The sequence below is a fragment of the Austrofundulus limnaeus genome, unplaced genomic scaffold, assembly GCF_001266775.1.
Source record: "Austrofundulus limnaeus strain Quisiro unplaced genomic scaffold, Austrofundulus_limnaeus-1.0 Scaffold115, whole genome shotgun sequence".
NCBI classification, from domain to species: Eukaryota; Metazoa; Chordata; class Actinopteri; order Cyprinodontiformes; family Rivulidae; genus Austrofundulus; species Austrofundulus limnaeus.
Genome location: NW_013952517.1, coordinates 114555 through 134363, shown reverse-complemented (window position 1 = coordinate 134363; position 19809 = coordinate 114555). Strand labels below are relative to the sequence as shown.

Below are 19809 nucleotides of genomic sequence, written 5' to 3'. Positions count from 1 at the left end.
ACTCACTACATATACATAACAAAACACCAAATAACCACAGCTGAAGCATCCAAACCAATAAGTCAGGTGATGGAGCACATGACCCTCTATGAACAATAGAACTAATCAAGCCTATTGTTAGGTGATGGCCCTCTTTTGCATATGACTAACCTGTTTGTCCACCATGTGGAGGCAGTGCTTATAAGGCTGAGTTCACATGAATCTCATCAGACTGAAGAAGTCTTTTGTAGGGGTGGGCAATACTGGGAATTTTGGTATTGATCCGATACCAAGTAAATACTCTGCTAGAATCGCTTATTTCGATACCAATTCAGATACTGGGGGGCGGTGCTGTTGGCCACGAATATGACAGCGCCTGCTGCAAAGCACGCAGCAGGAAGGGAGAATTGAGGAAGTGCAGGACTTATTACTAGTCTCATTACAAGCAGCAGATTGTTTAACGTCCTGCAGGCTCTGACATGTTAAATAAATTGGAAACCGAGGTTTTGAAAAAAAAATCCATTAAACTTGAAAAAAATCAGTGAGATTTCTCTACACATCCATATACCTGCAAAATGATGGAAAGTCTGTGTAAATTATGGACAATCTGTACAACTTGACATGTATGAATTTTCCTTGAAGAATTATGCCGTAAGGCCATGAATTATCTAAAAAAAAAGTTGAATACAGTATGTTACAAGAGTTTAAAAAAAAGTTTTCATCATCTCCTCCAAGAAAGTTCTTCAGCTTTATCAGTGCCTTGTTGGTTGACAAACAAGTTTGACTGATGAAAGCTGGTGTTGACATGCAAAGGTGGACCATTAGCCGATCGTTAGTGCCCTGATTKTCACCTATTGTTGAAAGAGTCATTCTTGCAATAACACTATTGTAAGAGGGAGACACATTGACATGGAGGAGACCCCCAGTGCTAAACAGCAGATGGCTTCTCTTCACAAATATAMCTTTCTTTATTTCTCTCTCACCACTGCTGCTCTGATCCTGAAGCCTCTCTCCCCCTTACGTAGCTCGACAGGGGGAAGGAAGGGGCACTGTGCGTGCCTGTGCCGGACTGTGTGAGTGAGTGAGAGATTTAGAAAGAGAGCACAAAGCCGGAGAGATTGCTCTGTTGGGTGTTCAGGGTTCTGGAATGGTTTGATACTCCAATACTAATTTGTACTTCACGATGTGAGGAGTCCCTTGGTCTTCCATCATGTCTCTTGCTTTGGTAGTACTTATTACTGGTTGAATCTTATATGTATATTTGGCAAAAGATTGCTCTCTGGGCCTGCAAAACCAAATAGGTGAATATACAGGTGCTGGTCATAAAATTAGAATATCATGAAAAAGTAGATTTATTTCAGTAATTCCATTTAAAAAGTGAAACTTGTATATTATATTCATACATTACATACAAACTCATATATTTCAAATGTTTATTTCGTTTAATTTTGATGATTACAAATGACAACAAATGAAAATCTCAAATTCAGCATATCAGAAAATTAGAATCTTGTGAAAAGGTTCAAAATGGATGGCACCTGGTACCACACTCTAATCAGCTAATTAACTCAAACCACCTGCAAAGGCCTTTAAATGGTCTTTCAGTCTAGTTCTATAGGCTACACAATCATGGGGAAGACTGCTGACTTGACAGTTGTCCAAAAGACGACCATCGACACCTTGCACAAGGAGGGCAAGACACAAAAGGTCATCGCTAAAGAGGCTGGCTGTTCACAGAGCTCTGTGTCCAAGCACATTAATAGAGAGGCGAAGGGAAGGAAAAGATGTGGTCGAAAAAAACGTACAAGCAAGAGAGATAACCGCACCCTGGAGAGGATTGTGAAACAAAACCCATTCAAAAATGTGGGGGAGATTCACAAAGAGTGGACTGAAGCTGGAGTGAGTGCTTCAAGAACCACCACACACAGACGTATGAAAGACATGGGTTTCTGCTGTCGCATTCCTTGTGTCAAGCCACTCTTGAACCACAGACAGCGTCAGAAGCGTCTTGCCTGGGCTACAGAGAAACAGGACTGGACTGCTGGTGAGTGGTCCAAAGTCATGTTCTCTGATGAAAGTAAATTTTGCATTTCCTTTGGAAATCAAGGTCCCAGAGTCTGGAGGAAAAGAAGAGAGGCACTTCATCCACGTTGCTTGAAGTCCAGTGTAAAGTTTCCACAGTCAGTGATGGTTTGGGGTGCCATGTCATGTGCTGGTGTTGGTCCATTGTGTTTTCTGAGGTCCAGGGTCAACGCAGCCACATACCAGGAAGTTTTAGAGCACTTCATGCTTCCTGCTGCTGACCAACTTTTTGGAGATGCAGATTTCATTTTCCAACAGGACTTGGCACCTGCACACAGTGCCAAAGCTACCAGTACCTGGTTGAAGGACCATGGTATCCCTGTTCTTAACTGGCCAGCAAACTCTCCTGACCTTAACCCCATAGAAAATCTATGGGGTATTGTGAAGAAGAAGATGCAATACACCAGACCCAACAATTCAGAAGAGCTAAAAGCCACTATTAGAGCAACCTGGGCTATCATAACACCTGAGCAGTGCCACAGACTGATCGACTCCATGCCACGCCGCATTGCTGCAGTAATACAGGCCAAAGGAGCCCCAACTAAATACTGAGTGCTGTACATGCTCATACTTTTCATGTTCATACTTTTCAGTTGGCCAACATTTCAATAAATCCTTTGTTTTTATTGGTCTTCAGAAATATTCTAATTTTCTGATATGCTGAATTTGAGATTTTCATTTGTTGTCATTTGTAATCATCAAAATTAAACGAAATAAACATTTGAAATATATGAGTTTGTATGTAATGTATGAATARAATATACAAGTTTCACTTTTTAAATGGAATTACTGAAATAAATCTACTTTTTCATGATATTCTAATTTTATGACCAGCACCTGTYTTCACACACACTTTTGAGGTTTATATGTATTTTTAAAATTTATCCCAAATTGTTTTGCCCGTTTATTATTTTATATACACACTTATCAAACTGAAAATCTAATAAAAATCAAGGCTGTTATACAAGCATGTAGAAAGAGTAATAAGGGAGGAATACTTTGGTAAGAAAAGGCATAATCAGAAGTTAAAGMAGTTGGAGAGAACTGTGCTGCAAAATGAAGTCAGAAATTGACTAAAACTCCAACAAAAATCAAGATTTTTGGAGAATTTCTCAACATTGACATGAAAAAGAAATCATATTTGAAGTGTGAGCTAACTGTGATGAGCACCTCTGCGAAAAGATGAAAGCGGAATTTTAACTGAAGCCCTTCGATGTGGAGACTGGATGATCTTTGAGCTCGGGCCTCTTTCAAGCGCTTGGTGGTCAGGATCAAGTGGAGCAGACCTGGACAGGAGAAAGCAGGTCAAAGAGACGGATGGATGTTTTAGAGGAAATATACAAAAAAATGGACTAACAAATAAACTGCATCACCTTTTTTTTAAAAACCCTTTCTCTTCATGCACCACTTGCTGTATCCTAGCTTCAAACAGCTGACTCTTATTTGTTCAGTTGACTCGGCCCTCTCTCTCACTAGTCACATCTGACTCAGTTTTGAAGACAAAGCTGTTCTTAGAAAGAAATCATGAAAACGCATTTTCAGCTTTCTGACACAAAAATCCCATGTTATGTCTTTAAAAAGTTTGTTTTTTCCATTCATTTTCTTAGACTTATTGCTAAAATCATGGTCCTGTTGAGCCTCATAATACTTTAGTCTATTTATTGTCTTGTGGCTYCAAAACAAGCCAAAATCACCAGCCCACTATGGCACTGCTTGACATTTAAAAGGGCGCAGAAAGTAGTTTAATATTTGATGAAAAACTACAAGGAGAAATATTTGAATAATTTCGATTTGCGAATATTTCCATATGTAAAGTTGAGTTTTAGACGTCTGTCATCTACAGTGTAGAATATTCAAAATATAAAAGCTGGAATGTTTTAAGCCACAAAACTGGGGTTACATTTCGGGAAAACTTCAGAAAAGAAGTGACGAATTTAACCTCACAAGAAAAACACCATTTCCTCTTTGGGTCAGAACATCTAATGAAATGAAATTAAGTGAAAATTTGTTCTTTAACTCAATCATTCAGAATTAGTCGACCTTTAGGAGTGAGTATTTGCCCTTGCAGGTCATGCCCTGGTAGAATAATATAATTCACCTCATTGTTACAGAATCTCAAAAGATTCTACTTGTAGGTGCATAGACATCAGTTAAAATAAACAAACAAACAAGACAAAAATGTGATTCCAATCGTAAAAAGCAAGACCTCGACCTGAAAAAGTAAATTTACTATGACGAAAACGCTTTTAAACTTGCAGCCGAAAACCCTACTTCAAAGTTCAGAAGAGATATTCAGTTATTCATCTGTCTAGGGTGGCACCTGTGGCTTTTAGATTGTAGGAGTGGGCTGGAGCCCCCACAGGTCACCATATTAGTTCCACCCTTGAAGAATTGCACAAGATTTGCCGGTGTTTCCTAAAAACTCTTCCTCATAGTTTAGATATCGAACCCACAGTTTGGCAAACAGTTGAGAAAATAATTAACAAACACAGAAAACATTTTAGTGGTACTGTAAAGAAAATCATTATATTGTCAAAAAAATTTCAATCTGGACAGTCAAGGTTAAAAAAAAACTGTTGGGAAATAAAAACAATTAAAACAGCAGAACACTTAAATATTTTATCTGATAAGGAAAAATAAAATAAAAGCAGGAATAGTTTTAGTTTTATATTTTCACTAAAAATGGTCGTTATAGATGCATCTTGTCAAATGTAAGCATTAACTTTGTAGTTTACAAAATATAACTGAAGCTTCCTTGTGGGACACTTGACAGTCATAAAGATGTTTTCTGTCCAATGATACAAAACATATTACAAAGAAAAAAAAGCTGCTTGTAAAGAAAAAAAATTCAACATATACTTGCAATATAAACAAGTATAATATAAAAAACATTTAGTAGCAGCAGGGCTTTACTCAACTTCAAAAGATGCATTTGATTTAGAACTAAACACGGCCCCACTTTTAATCAAATTTAGCTGTGAAACTATTATTTTTTAAATAATGTTTGGATACTGTTTTGAAGGGAAATACATTTCAAAAATATCCAACTTCACCAAGTTTAAATAAACCAACATAAAATAAAATAAAAGAGCATTTCTTCACATATTCAACATTTTACCAGAGTTGGATCAGAAAAGTGATAATGTGCTGACAGGAAACATACTCAAATATAGTTATAATTAAAGTTATTAAAGATAAAGGACAAAATGAAAACGTGAAATAAAAGAAAAAAAAATTGAACCATTGAAGGAGATTTTAACACCAAAAAAAGAACTTCGTCAATTAAGTTGTAATTATAAAGAATGTCCCAGACTTCAAATATTAGTGTGTTCATCTCTTCTATTAACTTTAATGTGTGAAAAACTGAAAAAGACACTGATCCTGTCAGTTAACTGTACACAGCAAGTACCCAAATCAAACAGAAAAGCACCCAGCATTTAATACTAAACACTTCTGAGCGATAACGTGTCACAGGAAGCATTTCTGAAGAAAGTAACAGAAGAGACTGCACAGTTCATTCATCCGTCGTTAGTGCTGGAAGTTAGTCGACACTGGAGCTGTTGTACCGAGTTGGAGCTGCGAGGCAAAATCAAAATGCTTTCAGTTATTGTGGCGTTATCAGTGAGTGGACACGGGTGGGCGGGGCCAGATCGCACACACTGAGAAAGCTAGTGCTGCACTTTCAGCTAAATAACTTTTAAAACAATTTTTTTAAAACTGAAATTGTTTCACTTTGGTCACAGTTCTGTAAAAGTGAACTGGTACAGGAAAAAAAAAAAAAAGCACACGTGAATATCCTCTCTAACCTTGACTAGCAGATGCTGAGAGTTTGAATCTTGTGGAGAACAAAACGGTACCTGGACTTCGGTAAGTGAAAGCACTCTGACCCAGTTTTGAATTGACAGACCACCCACATAATCACTGAGACGGGACCGATCAGCCTTGGAAGTTAAAAGACATAAAAATAAAAACTGCCGCTTTGAGGGGTTAAAACTGTGGAACTAGTAGCAAACAGAAGCGTTGGGCCCTTTAAAAAAAATTATAATTTGAAGAGCCCACTTTCACAAAAAACATCTTTTGTTAGTTAGCAAACAAGAGATCCACATCACTGGATATTGAGTACCCATTAGCAGAGTTTTAAAGACACACTGGACCATTATCTTTGCAGAGGACYGGGCTGGGGGAAGGTTTTAAATGTGATAAGCTCCTGACAAAGGAGGCAGTGAGGTTCTGTGGAGATCGAAATGAAACCTTGGTGAATATGGGACCAGATAAACATTTCAAACCCTCACTTTTTATAAGGGATATTGATAATATGTAACGAGGAGTTTGAAATCAGCGTGGGCTAGCTGAATCTTTGTATTGCCACATTGGYACTCTGGGCAAATCGATCATGTTGAGAACAGCCGTGTGGTTATAACTACTGACATGATGCATCTGTAGGCCCTGTTTATATCTGAATGGTTACATCCAAAACGGTGAGTTCATGAACCCTCAATTAAACTTAGGATGAAAAGAAACTGCACTCTCTGTTCCTGTTGTGCAGACACCCGCACAGAAAAACTATTGACTGCAGCTGACCAAAGTGCGCACAACTTAAAAAAAAAATCTGGACTCAAATCACTTTGGTTTCAGGAGAAACAAGCGATGTTGGTCGGTCAGAGCGAGCTTTTTGAAATTCGGAACGTCTTTCTTTTCCTGACGAGCTTTGGTGTTTCTCACATCGCTGTTCTGGACAAAACTCTCCATTCCTGGCTAAAAAAAAAAAGGGCAATATAAAAAAATAAACCATATATATTACTTTAATTCATCAGGCAGTCTGTGTTTAACTGCTGGTAGTTCATTCTAAAACAGGAGCAGTGACGCATCATGGAGCGTAATAAATCCGGAGCTGAACTGCATACTTTCAGGGTGTTTGGGTCTGGATTTGAATTAAACATTTATTTGCAGGTCAAAAGCCTTAAAAGGGGAAGCGAAGTCTTTAAAATAAAAACTCAATTACCATTGATGGAGCAAAAGCTCATACTTGGCTACAGCTAATTCTCATTCATTTGCTACTAAACGTATTTCTTAAGAAACCAGGTGAAAGTGATCATTGTTAAACATCCTCCAGTTAGGAACAAGAAAAAGCTCCTTTTTGACCTCYTATTTAGTAAAAGGGGGAACAATTATCAATAAATACAAAAATAATAGCAGATCTGTACAAATATGAACTATAATAATACTTTCAACATTTCTTCAAAAAGCCATAAAAATTATTTTTTTGTTGTTTTTGCTGAAAAAACTATCTCAAACCCTAATGGTCACTTAGATAAACATTATTTACGAATGATAAATTATTATACAAAAAAAAAAAACAGTAATAAATTCAATTTGGATGCAAGTCCTGGACTTTGTGTTTCAAACAAACAAACAAAAAAATGTATCGAAGTAAAGTCAGACTTCATCCTATATTGAAATACAAGGTGGCATCATTGGTAACACGACTGTTTTCGTCCCGAGCAGGCTTTGTTTTTTGCGTGACGCTGATGTAGACGGCTGTGGAGCCAGCAGAGAAGGAAGCGATAGGAACTGAGGACAGTAAGTGCACTTTGAACACAGGCATGCTGGGAAAGGAAGGGGGTGTGAAGGAGATGGTAAATAGAGAAATAAACTAAGCTGTTTTGTACAAAAAGAAACAATAATAAAAAAAGAGGCTAAAAGACGGGAGGAGACTGGATAAAACCCAGCCGAACTTGTTATCACTCCCCCATTTTTGATCAGGAGAAAAAGGTTGGTGGCATAGCTTAAGTCCCAAAGTAGTCGTCTCAGAAGGTCCTTTAACCTTCAATCGTCTTTCATCCAAGGAAATATTTCAGRGGTGATGTTCTCAATGATGCCTGACACACTTGAGGCAAATTCCCTTTAGAGAGAATAGTTTTTGTTTTTTTCTAATCTTGTTCTAGAAAAACCAGAACAACAGAAGTAAAGCAGCTTTCCAACAGAGCGATCCAAGCTGAAGGAGAGGCAGTGGAAGGAACCGATGCAGGCAAAGACTTCAGAGCCCCTCCCTCCCTCCCTCCCTCCCTCCTCCAACGACGTCCCACTGAGTGGACTGAAGTGTCGTTGGATAAGCGGCCGTGACGTCGGCGGGATGCAGCGGCCCGATTGGCGCTGCCGCTGGAAGAGTGGTGAGGTCAAAGGTCACAAACGGTGGAGGTCTGCGCAGCTGCCCAGCATTCTGTCCGTGAAACAGGTTCCTGTCAGTGATGGAACTTGGCCTGRGGAGACAGGACACGGGCTCGTTAACCCACTTTCACTTCTTTGCTTTAAAGGGGCAATATCATGTAAAATCAACTTTTTTGAGTTTTATATCATGTTATAATGTTATACTCTCATAAAAAACATGCCTAAAGCCTTGTTCTGACTCATTCATGCATGTTTGAGAAATCCTGCAGCATTTTTAGGAAGCCATGCTGAGGAGCAAAACAACAGYTGGGGCCCAGAAACACCTTTTGGTACTAGAAATGCCTCTGGGACGTGTCTTTAAGCCGAACTTCCTCATGGCAGAGCGCACCCCCTCTCCCCCACCCCACACACCTCGCCCATGACTCCTGCAGGCTCTCAGGTCAAAGTGAAAGTGAAACCTAACTGTCTGCTGAGCTCTCAACATTACTTCTCACTCAGTGAAGCTCTTTTCAGATTAAAAATACCTTTGAGGAKATGTATTTTCAGATGCCAAGTAAGTTCTTAAAGAGACAGAGGCCAATTTCAAGGCGTTTAGAGGAAGAAGTGATGAGAAGATAAGTTTTATTTCCTTTTTAAACATAAAAACAGTATTTTAATAACAGCTAAAGGTGACAGATACTTTATTATGGTATAGTATTTAAATATATACCTGAGAAACACATTATATTGGCCCTTTAAGTTGGACCATGATCTAACGTTAACAGGATCAAATTAAAAGACCTCGAAGGAATGCATTTCACCCACCATCGGTCAGGCAAGAGTTTTAAACTAAGATTATCTTGCGATGACAAATGATGGAATTGTAGCTTTGTTGGTTAAATCTGGAAAAGAACAAATCTCAGGCCGTACTGCAAAAATGTGATCCTTTGGGGCTTGAGTGTTTATGAATGACTCAGCTAACGCACCAAGTTTTAGGTCAATATCTGTAAAATTATGAATTATTGCCATTTTGGGGTTTCAGGTTGCTCAGCCGTGACGGCCATCTTGAATCGAGTTGACATCGTTTTTATATTTTTGTTTGGTTCTAGACAATCATCCAAATTTTTTTGCCAATTTTTTCAAATCATCCAGTGGTTACTGAGCTATTTAGCTAACACAACAACACAAACACAGAGGCACACACAAAACCAACAAGCATCCTTTCACCTTCAGCAGAGGGGAGAATAAAAACAGGTACCTGTCTCGGGGACTCGGGCCCTGAAGCCAGTATCCCCCCACTGTCGCTCCCCTTCCCGAAGAGGCTTTCTAACCCAGACGGCCGGCTCAGCTTGCTGGCCTTCCCTTTGTAGGAGCTGGGACTCCTCCTCTTCCTCCCCTCTGCTCCTCCCCCATAGGCTAAGGGTACTGTGGGGGGAGCCATAGGCTGGTGTGAGGCAGAGGCAGGGTCTCTGGGGGTGTAGCTGCCGGTGCCAAGTTCACGACTGAAAAATACAGAGATAAATCTGGGTTATAGCCACACATTTACACTAAGTTAAAATCAAGTTGAAGAAYCTAAAACGCTTAAAGGAGCTAAACAGATGCTAAACCAAAATGACAGCCAAATGTATCATTAAGAATAAAGTTAGAGAATGGTAGCTAAAAGTGGTAAAACACCAGCAAAATGCTAATAAATTAAAAAATATGGTGCAAGTAGCTTAGCTGATTTCAAATAAACCAGTGTTTTTTTAGTTATTGAACAGATCTCAACGCAACTTTATAGGGATTTTTTTTGTAAATAATGTTAAAAAGTGTAAATGTTACAAAAACACAAATTTGTAGCACACACCACCTGATTGAGATATTTTGATGCATGATTGGATTACATATCACAAATAATGCTAAAGTATTTACATTACAAAACTGTAATAAAAGCAACTGTCAGAATGCTGACTCAGCATTCTACACTACTAATGTCCAAACCATCGCAGCCTGAARGCTTTCAACTTTACATTTCACATTAAACTGATCTGAGAATGCTAGACTTGATAAAAACTTTTCTACCAGTTCTGTGAGTTGTGGCTCTGAGACCCGTCCGCTCTGGACAGCCAGTCGTCTGAGCTGCCCAGAAATCCGCTGTCCCCGTGACCTGGCCCTTTTTTCCTGGCCGAGGGGGAGGCGGTCACCCCCAAGCCTTGTAACGTCACGTGAAAGCTGCTGCCGTTCCTCTTGTGGTTATCCACGTGCGGACGCGAGGAAGAAGACGAGAAGGAGGAGGACGAGTGGGAAGAGTTCTTTCTCTTCTTGGCCCCCACGGTGGGGTCCTCCGTGTCTTTAGACGGGCGGCTGGCTCTGTGCACGCCGTTGCGGGCTTTTCCCGACGCTAACGGCTGGGGGCGGGGCTGCGGGGAGTCTCTGACGTTGAAGACCCCGGCCGCAGATGCCGACTGAGGGAAAGTGGCGGTGTAGGTGAGGGTGCTGGATGGGGAGCTGAGAACAGGGGAGGTTAGAGCTGTGGGAGACGGAGCCTGATGTGAGGAGGATGAGGAGGAGGAAGGAGAGGGGAGGCTCTCAGCAGCCAGAGGCACCTTCCTGGAACACAGAAGAATTTTCAACTCTCAGAGCACTTATTCCTGCTGACCTTACGCTTAAACGAAAGATGCTTGCCTCCACATCTGAGCGTTGAGGTGTTTCTCCACCATGCTCTGCAGCGCCAGCCTCATCCTGTCCCATCGCCTGTCAAACACGTAGTAACCCCGCCCCATCAGCCTGCTGCTGAATACGCAAACCTGGAGGGAGACCGAAGAGGAACGAGTTGAAATATATTGAAATATTAAAATTATTCAACCTGAATGGGCTAGGAAAGCAGGTGGTGTGGTATAAAACCGTAGCAGCACTCACCCCTAAAGGCCGCGGATGATGACTGGAGAAGTGAAAGGCGGGCCGCTCGGCGTCGTCTGGAGCCTCTGCATCCCCCTCGTCACTGGAGAGCCGACTGCTGTCTGCTGCCGCTGTTACCCAGCTGTGAGGAGACGTCTCKGGGTGGGGAGCCGGGGCAGGAGGCACTGGTGGGGGCAGAGGACTGGAAGTGGAAGCGAAAGATGAACCACCTGGAGCCCTGGGGTGGATACATGAAACAGTCATAAAAAAGTGGTCTACTTTTATTCAGGTGCCACATTTTCACTACAGCTAAGTTCTTTTCTTGTTTTTTATTTTTATTTTTTTCAAACTGAGGAATCAACTCTCAAATAGAAATAGGAACGGAGTTTCTCATAACACAGAGAAGCAGGCTCAGTGTTTTATAGCACCCCCTGGTGGAACATTATGGACAAACAAGACAACTATTAGCAGTTATGTTGACTTTCTACAGCATGGTTCTGCTGGGTCAGATTATCACTGCCTAATGCAGACATGAGTTCAATCAGCAGAGACTGTTATATAACTGAACAGGAGGATAAAATAGTTTAAAACCAGATGAATTATAGAGGGGATTGATTATGTTTTAGTTAAAGATGCACAGATTATTTTACACGATACTGATTTTCTTTCAATAAACTAACCAATAAAAAGGCATACACATTCAGGATTACCTGCGGTCTTAAAACAAATACATTCTCAAAGAAAGCTTCTACACTGWTGCCAACTCCTCATTAAGAATAGTAGCTATTCACCGTTCTACAATTTGTGGATGACATTATCTACTTTGCATATTTGGTCATCTCAATGTAATTGTGACCCAGGCTGTAGGAGATAAATATAGATGGAGAGACAAGCGAGTAAGAACTCTCTAAACAATGTTTAGAACTACAATTGAACTTAAAATTATTAAATGATTTGCTTAGAACCACATCATCACCACATTTATTTTCATTAAAAAAAACAAATTCAAGATTTAAATTTAGATTTAGGCACTAAAATAGAAGTTAGGTTTAACAARCTAGAATTTTACTACATCAGGGTTTATGTGATCTTCTATCCATGGTTTATGACAGATAAACAAACAACTGTGAAGTAGGGTGGAATTACTCAACATTAAACCCTCCTCCTTTATCTAAACTTCAAACTGGCAGTGTCCTTAAGAGACAGTCAAACAGAACTTTTTTGGGTTGTTTAATTTTTGTTTGTTGTATTTTTAAAACTTTTATTCTTGGCGCTAACACCAAATTATTGTAAAATAATTTATTTTATATCCATGTAGATGTTTTCAGCCTAACATTACAAATATAAACGAACCAAAAAGAGACAAAACAGAAAAAAACACCTGTTTGCTCACTGATGATCACGTGCAGCCCACAGGTCTCTAAACACGCCAAAAAAAGCTATCTAGATTTGACTCTAGTCAGTTAGAAAAGGCGGTAGAAAGGTCTGAAAACTGGCTAAATCTAGTGAACCCAGGCACAGACCACATGCTTGTTTCTGTTCTGTGCAGATGGTGCYTTCAGGGACCAAAMAAAATGTTGGATTTCTCAGTARTGACTGTTTAAAAACAAATTGCTTGTTTTTGGACCAAACCGTTRTAAGACTTCTCTGAGGATTATAAGAACTGTAAGTTTCATTATGGGGGTGTTTATAAGTGTTTGCTTGTGCATTGCCTGGAGAGCAGTGTGATTGTGTAAAAGTTGGTGCGTGCAGCCATGTTCCTACAACATTCACCATCAACAACAGCAGCAGCAGCAGCAGCAATGGAGGACTTTAGCTGGAACAAGCTTCCGTGTTTGTCTGGATTAATGGATGCAGCAGAGTTAGATAATGTGACAAAGTTTAAGATGAAGGGGAGCTGTGAGACAAGTACTCATACAAAAGACCAGTCAACACAATGCTGTGAGAGAAAACTGCAAGAGGCAAAATTAGCTTCTATTTTAGCAAAGTGCCTTTTCTGAGTGGCTGGAATTMATGAATTATAGTCTGGAGGGTTTTGGCTGCTAACAGGCATACTTCGTGTCCAAGTTACTGTCTATTTCATAAATAAATTAATAATTTGACTTTTTATAACTTTCCCTTCTACAATTAAAAAAACAAACAATTATTGGAAACAGCAAAAAGAAAAAAACTGTATAGGTCTTCTGGATGGGTTCTTCTTTAATGAAACGTTTCGTCTCTCCTCCAAGAGACTTCTTCAGTCTGAGAGTTTCAGGCAAAATTCAGGCTTTTAAGCACTGCCTCCATGTGACTGATACTCACATCACATGGCTATCGTTGACACCTAATTACGATAGCCATGTGATGTGAGTATCAGTCACATGGATGCAGGGCTTAAAAGCCTGAATTTTGCCTGAAACTCTCAGACTGAAGAAGTCTCTTGGAGGAGAGACGAAACGTTTCATTAGAGAAGAACCCGTCCAGAAGACCTATACAATATTTTTCTTTTTGATTTTTTTACCTGGATTACTGAGATGCATCAGGACATTGGAAACAGCATTTTTAAKAAAAAAAAAAAAAAAAGCTAAAAGCTTGTTCCTGAGTTATTTTAGCAGCTTGTTGTACTTTAAACATGCTGTCCATGCTGTCCTACCTCGGTATGTGTGAATTAGCGAGCCGCAGCTTCAGTGAGGAGAGTGGACGCTCACTGGGGCAGTGGGACTTGCTTGGACACGCCGCATCTTGAGTTGCGATGCTCTGGTTGCAAGTTTCCTTTCCCCTCTGAGCTCCATCCTTCTCCTTCTCTTTCTCCTTCTCCCTCTCTCTCAAGGCCTCTCTCTCCTTGGCCAGGCCCTTGTGTTCAGCCAGGAGGACGTTGAAGTCTTTAGATCGGCCGGGGACGGCTCGGCGTTGGGTTAAAGAATGAGTCTGTAAGGGACAGGAAACACACATCTGGCACAAACATCTTCAACAAGCGTACAGTAAACGGTGCGTGCATAAGGGCTAGAGTCAAGGCTTTGTGGTTTCCCTTTCCACAAGCACTGCTCACACTAACACGGTAAATATTACCTGAGCCCAGTCAGCTTGTAAATCCTTCCAGGTACTTTGGAGGGTAACCAACCCCAAACATTTGATTTTCCAACAGTTATTTGCAGCGAGGCTGCAGAACCTCTGGTATTTACTGGTGGTGTTGCCTTTAATGTTCACTTCATGGAAATGCTGACAGCTAAATCCTCTTCAAACTGACCTGGAAGGTTTATAAATCAAGATCCAGACCACATCCTGGTGCTGAATAAGAATGTGACAGGTGAGCAATTTAAAATCGGAGAAAAAGAGAAACTGGGAAACGGGAACTGCTTCGACTTCTCGTGTTCATCCAGACTTGTTTCAGCGAGGTAACACACGCYGTTCGACGGTACGAGCAGAAACACTGGAGCTGTCAGACGGCTCAAGTTTACAAGTGAAATCCAACCAGCTTATTTTAACGACTCAACAAAACACAGAAACACATACAAACAAATAATTAATAAACTATTAGCCGTGACTTTCTGTTCATATTTATAGTTCTTACAAAATATATTGCAAAATAATTACTGTAGGTGTTTGATTCTGTGCTAGAGATATAAGATACAGAAAAGCTGAATGGAACMGAGACACTGAGTGTGTAGAAAGGTACAGTTCCTGGATAACCATTGTTCAAATATATTAAAGCATATTCAGGATCTCAGAAGTGGTYTTAAAGAACCAGGTGATGTAAAGTTACATTCCTCTCTCCTAGTCTGTCTCCTCGTCAGAGGATAATTGCTCTTGACAGTAAAAGCAACTTAGCAGCTTCAAGCCGGGGTGCAGTTTCTGAAACAGCTGCTCTACCTGTAATTATAATGTAACTGAAACAGTGCTGTCGATTTGCTGGAGGATCGTACGCTCAGTTTAATTTAGTCCTGCCGAGCACAGTTTATCTCATATTACCAGGGCTAATGCTGAACATGTTTGTTTTAAGCAAGCTTTTATGTTTTCTTCTTCTTCTTCCTTGGGGTTTAGGCTAGGAGTAGAAAAGAGGGAGACAAACAAACAAACAAACAAACAAGCAGGAAAATGATTTTTATCAACCTCTTTTTAGTTTATCATGCAATTAATTGATTTATTGTCCATCACAACAGGCCTAGTCTTCTTATTTTCTTCCTTACTGGCAGCTTCATATTCTACACCCTGTGTCAAACATATTCACTATCTCTACTTTGCACGTCCAAAACATCTCCCTATGATATAATCTAATCTGATCCATGACCAATTTAACCACTCCCACTAAAAATCTAAATATCTTCCACCTCTCCAGGCTCTCTTCCACCTGCTCCCTACTCTCACTACAGATCACAGCACCCTCTGCAAACATGATTGTCCACAAGGACTCAACAACTTTCAGCATTTCCATCATTATTTTAAACAAGGGGCTTTTTTAAATTAGTAAAACACTAGCAATAAGCTAGCCTGGCCCTTGCCTTCCTACAAAGTTCTGCTCAATTCTAATTTCCCTTCACTGCTCTATCTGAGATTTCTCCCATAGATGAYGATTTCTCCGGTAGAATTTTAACTGGACCAATCAGCGAACAGGAGGAGGAGTCGTGAATGACAACGTTGATTTTCTGTTTTAGTCTGCTTGTAGTTTAGCAATGGCAGCAGAGGAAGTGAATGAAGCTAGTCCATGGTGGCAAGGCTTCCGAATTAAATTAGATTTGTCTCACAAAGCCTGCAGCATCATTTACAGTCATCTCAGTCGGCTCGGTACTTCTCTCTTCCCAGTAGGAGATGGTTGTTTATGGCGCAGGCTATTTCCGGTTAGCTTCTTAGCTTAGCTTTCTTCGCAGTCGAACTGGCGCACTACATATGTCACGGCCAAACGTTAGCGATTGGGTAAATCAGATCCAACTGTTTTAAACTTCAACAGAGTTCACGCCTCCAGCAAGAAATCGCTTCTTAAAAGCCGAAGTTCCAGACCCTCGCACAAAGCAAAGAGTAGAACAAGGTCTGTTTTTTTTTTACCAGGCTAGAAAAAAAAGCTAAAAGTAGAATAATAATAATAAAAAAAAATTAAAAAGCCCAAGTAGCTGAATTAGGTTTCAAAGAAACCAATGTTTTTCAAGTACGTAAAAAACTACCTCCATTTTAGCCATGGTGGTATCAAGCTAACAGCTATTTTAACATAGGAAAAGTGAGTTTATGCCATTTAAAATAAGGTTTGCTTTTGTCATGTTTTCTTAAAGGGATCCATGATTAGTTGTAACATTAGACTTTATTTAACAAACATATTTTTTAACTGTAAAATAAAGACTGTAAAAATACTGTAGGGTGTTCAGTTTTTATCAAATTTAAACTAAAAGATTAAAAATATATTACACAGACGGGGCCATTTTATTTACACTCAAAGCATTCTGGGTAAATGATGACGTGGATAGGTCATCGGTGCGAGGCTGCTAGCGAGCTATATCCACCCTGAAGGTTAATCTTGGACAATATCTGATGTTCGACTCTTAAATGAAACCAGAGAGCGTTGACAGAGAGGAGAAGGTAGAAATGACTCAGCCTGTAACTGAAAATATAGATGGAGGACAACAGAGCTGCTTCATGGAAGAAGAACCTCAGCTTAGTCTGTTAGCTTTAGCATTAGCCCCAATGCTATCACCATATATATATATAAACCCCAATGCTATCACCATATATATATATAAACTCAGCGCTACACATTCTCCTCTCATCACTGAGGTCCTCCATCCACATGACAGAGAGGGGAACGCAAACATGACTCAGCCTGCAACTGAAAATATGGATGGAGGACCTCAGTTTAGCTTGTTTGTCGCGCTAGCGCTGAGCTAATACATACTGTATAAGGCAATATAGCGTCTGCGCTAGCGCAAATGCTAACAGGCTAAACTGAGGTTCTTCCATGAAGCAGCTCTGTTGTCCTCCATCTATATTTTCAGTTACAGGCTGAGTCATTTCTACCTTCTCCTCTCTGTCAACTTTCTCTGGTTTCATTTAAAAGAGTCGATCATCAGATATTGTCCAAGATTAACCTTCAGGGTGGATATAGCTCGCTAGCGGCCTCGCACCGATGACCTATCCACGTCATCATTTACCCAGAATGCTTTGRGTGTAAATAAAATGGCTCCGTCCGTGTTAAAATATACAGTATTTTTAAAAATTTACAAAACTAAACAGCCTATGGTATTTTTACAGTCTTTATTTTACAGTTAAAATATATGTTTATCAAATAAAGTCTAATGTTACAACTAATCAGGGATCCCTTTAATCAAACAATGCAGATGTTGCTACACAGAACTGGGTGCAGCTATAAGTGAGTGTCGAACATGTAGACAACACACGGTTTCATAAAAAGAAACTTTGGTCTGCTCTCCACAAGAAAGTCTGGGTTGTGCAGTGTTTGTCTGTAGCACAGAGAGAGCAGTCAAATTCAATTTAGTTCCACTGAAAGTGTTGGTTCACGCAGAATCAACACTTCTCCACGGCTGCATTTTTCCTTGTCAACAAAAAGGACGTTTCTTCTCACACAAATAGCTTCTGCTTGAGTCTTTTGTAGCTCCTAACAGGTAAAAACACCACAGGAGCTCAACTTGATTCCTGCCAAAGTATGAGTGCTTTCATCGATAAAGAAAATCAATAAAACTACTTTAATGCTTTTTTTTTTTTACTTTAAATTCTTAAACACATTTTTAACTGCAGGTTTAGGACACAAAGGGTTGATTTTACACAAAGTAGTACCTGATTTATGAGTAAAATAGTACTTTGACTTGGCTTTAACACATCTTACTAACTAATCATCATATAAAGATAAGGATATGTGATGTTTTTCTTTCTTTTTRCCCCCCAACAAAAGAACTCCATCCCCTTCCTCATCCCAACCCCTAACAAATACACAAGCATTGGCTTAATAGAGCTTTAATTACTTAATAACCAGTCTGTTTGAACAGATTAGTAAAGCTGGGTGGAGGTAATTAAAGGGCAGTAATGGAGTATTACAGCTATAAGATGATGTAGCCTCATCGAACATCTATAATTACCTCATCAAGTGAAATGTAGGACCTGGAAATGCTTCCAAGCTTTCATAGGCAAATTGGCAACACAAACATAACGAGTCAAACAGACACAGAAAGGATASTAGCTGTGTAAGAAGCGATGTTAGTTTATTAAAACTCCAATAAACAACAGTTGATYTAGGGAAAATGAAAGGTTTGTGTGTGATAGTGTTACCTTGCAGGTGAGAGACCTGGTGCAGGACCGTTTCGTCTCAGGGTCTGGAACTCCACAATGCTTGTCGGGGTCAAACACTCTCCCTGGAAAACACAACCCCTAGATGTAAAAAATTCAGCACTGAGTGGTTTCTTCCCTCGTTTCTTCAAAAATAAACTGTGTGAGATCAGTGACGGTGTTTTCAGTGTCAAACACATTAACTGAGCCGTCTTTCATGTTGTGACAAATCAGTCCTGACGGGACATATTGGCAGCCTGACAGGAATCAGAGGTGAGTGACAGCTGAATAAACTCTTGCCTGTCTTAATGAAGGGTGACTTGGCTCATCATTCATTTGATGARGAAATGTAAAGGTTGATTCAGTAAACAGCAGGTGTCTCCAAAGTTGAAAGAAAACKCTTCCCTTTACAAAACTTCAACATTAAAATGTAACTCTACCAACGTCATGGCTCCAACTTAAAAAAAAGGAGTGCTCTTTGCTTCGAAGTACAAACCAGCAGCCTGACTACACCCTCCAGTCTGCAGGTTATCTTAAACTGTTGCTGCGTGGAGGCTGTAATCTCTTCCTGGCCTGTCCTATAATCCCTATAATCTGTCTGTGTCTGCTCTAATGGATAACGGCAACAAACACGTGCCGAGATATAAACAAACATCTTTACTTGCGCAGTAAACAGCTGAACACAGCAAACTGACCGCCAGAGAGATACAGTGAGGAAGACAAGTGAGAAATAAGACAAGAACAGAAGAGAAGACAGGTAGAAAAAGAAAAAAACATGACAGAGTGTTAAAAGTTCAGACAGGAAGAGGAAGGAAGTGGAGAATGAGCCGATGACAAAAAGACAATACCAGAATTAGCTGCTATTATTCCATAGAATTTCTAGAAGTTCAACACAAACTGATGTCTGTAGACTTTACAATAAATGAGCTATTTCTGCCTTTTTTCTCTTAAKATGTGTCCAGAAATGCGAAACGTGCTAGAACTGTGATCATCAACTGATCGCCTGCAYGTCATTTCCACTTTGCTGCAGGGCTTTTTCCTGCCAGTGACCCCTGTGTTACACGCACCAAATGAAAACAACACAACTCATTAAGTGTTATATAAAAACTGTGCAAAAACAATTATTTTATTTTGAAATGATAAAATTATAARAAACTGACGAGGTTAGGGCTGCAACTAACGATTATTTTAATAATCGATTAATCTGTCGATTATTTTTTCGATTAAAGGCACAGTGTTTAGGATTTTGTCAATTCTTTTAGCTGAAATTGAGATAATCACTAATGACAATAATAAAAAAAACAAGTCTAATCATTGCAGACAAAGACCTTGTTTTATTATTTTTACCTTATAAAAAGCTGTTTATATCTCCATGGTCGCGGGTCGTCACTACAGGCAGCCGCCATCTTGTCTACGAAGGCTCATGAAGGACAAACTGCGGTGTCGGCGTCAAAAACGGTTTTAGTTGTAATACTATAAATG

The 19809-nt window shown here is 39.8% G+C and overlaps 1 protein-coding gene across 1 annotated transcript in view; it reads right to left on the bottom strand.

Annotated features, from left to right (window-relative positions):
* Positions 1 to 4666: 4666 nt before the first annotated feature.
* Positions 4667 to 19809, bottom strand: part of atxn7l1 (ataxin 7-like 1) — a 36920-nt gene continuing 21777 nt past the window's right edge. Inside the window, exons 8-14 of the mRNA XM_014014457.1 lie at positions 18331 to 18413; positions 13718 to 13992; positions 11107 to 11323; positions 10873 to 10994; positions 10270 to 10797; positions 9467 to 9710; positions 4667 to 8321 (exon numbers count right to left, since the gene is read on the bottom strand). Of these exons, the coding sequence (XP_013869911.1) occupies positions 8304 to 8321; positions 9467 to 9710; positions 10270 to 10797; positions 10873 to 10994; positions 11107 to 11323; positions 13718 to 13992; positions 18331 to 18413 (1487 nt within the window). The 3' untranslated portion in view covers positions 4667 to 8303. The remainder of the gene's footprint in view (positions 8322 to 9466; positions 9711 to 10269; positions 10798 to 10872; positions 10995 to 11106; positions 11324 to 13717; positions 13993 to 18330; positions 18414 to 19809) is intronic.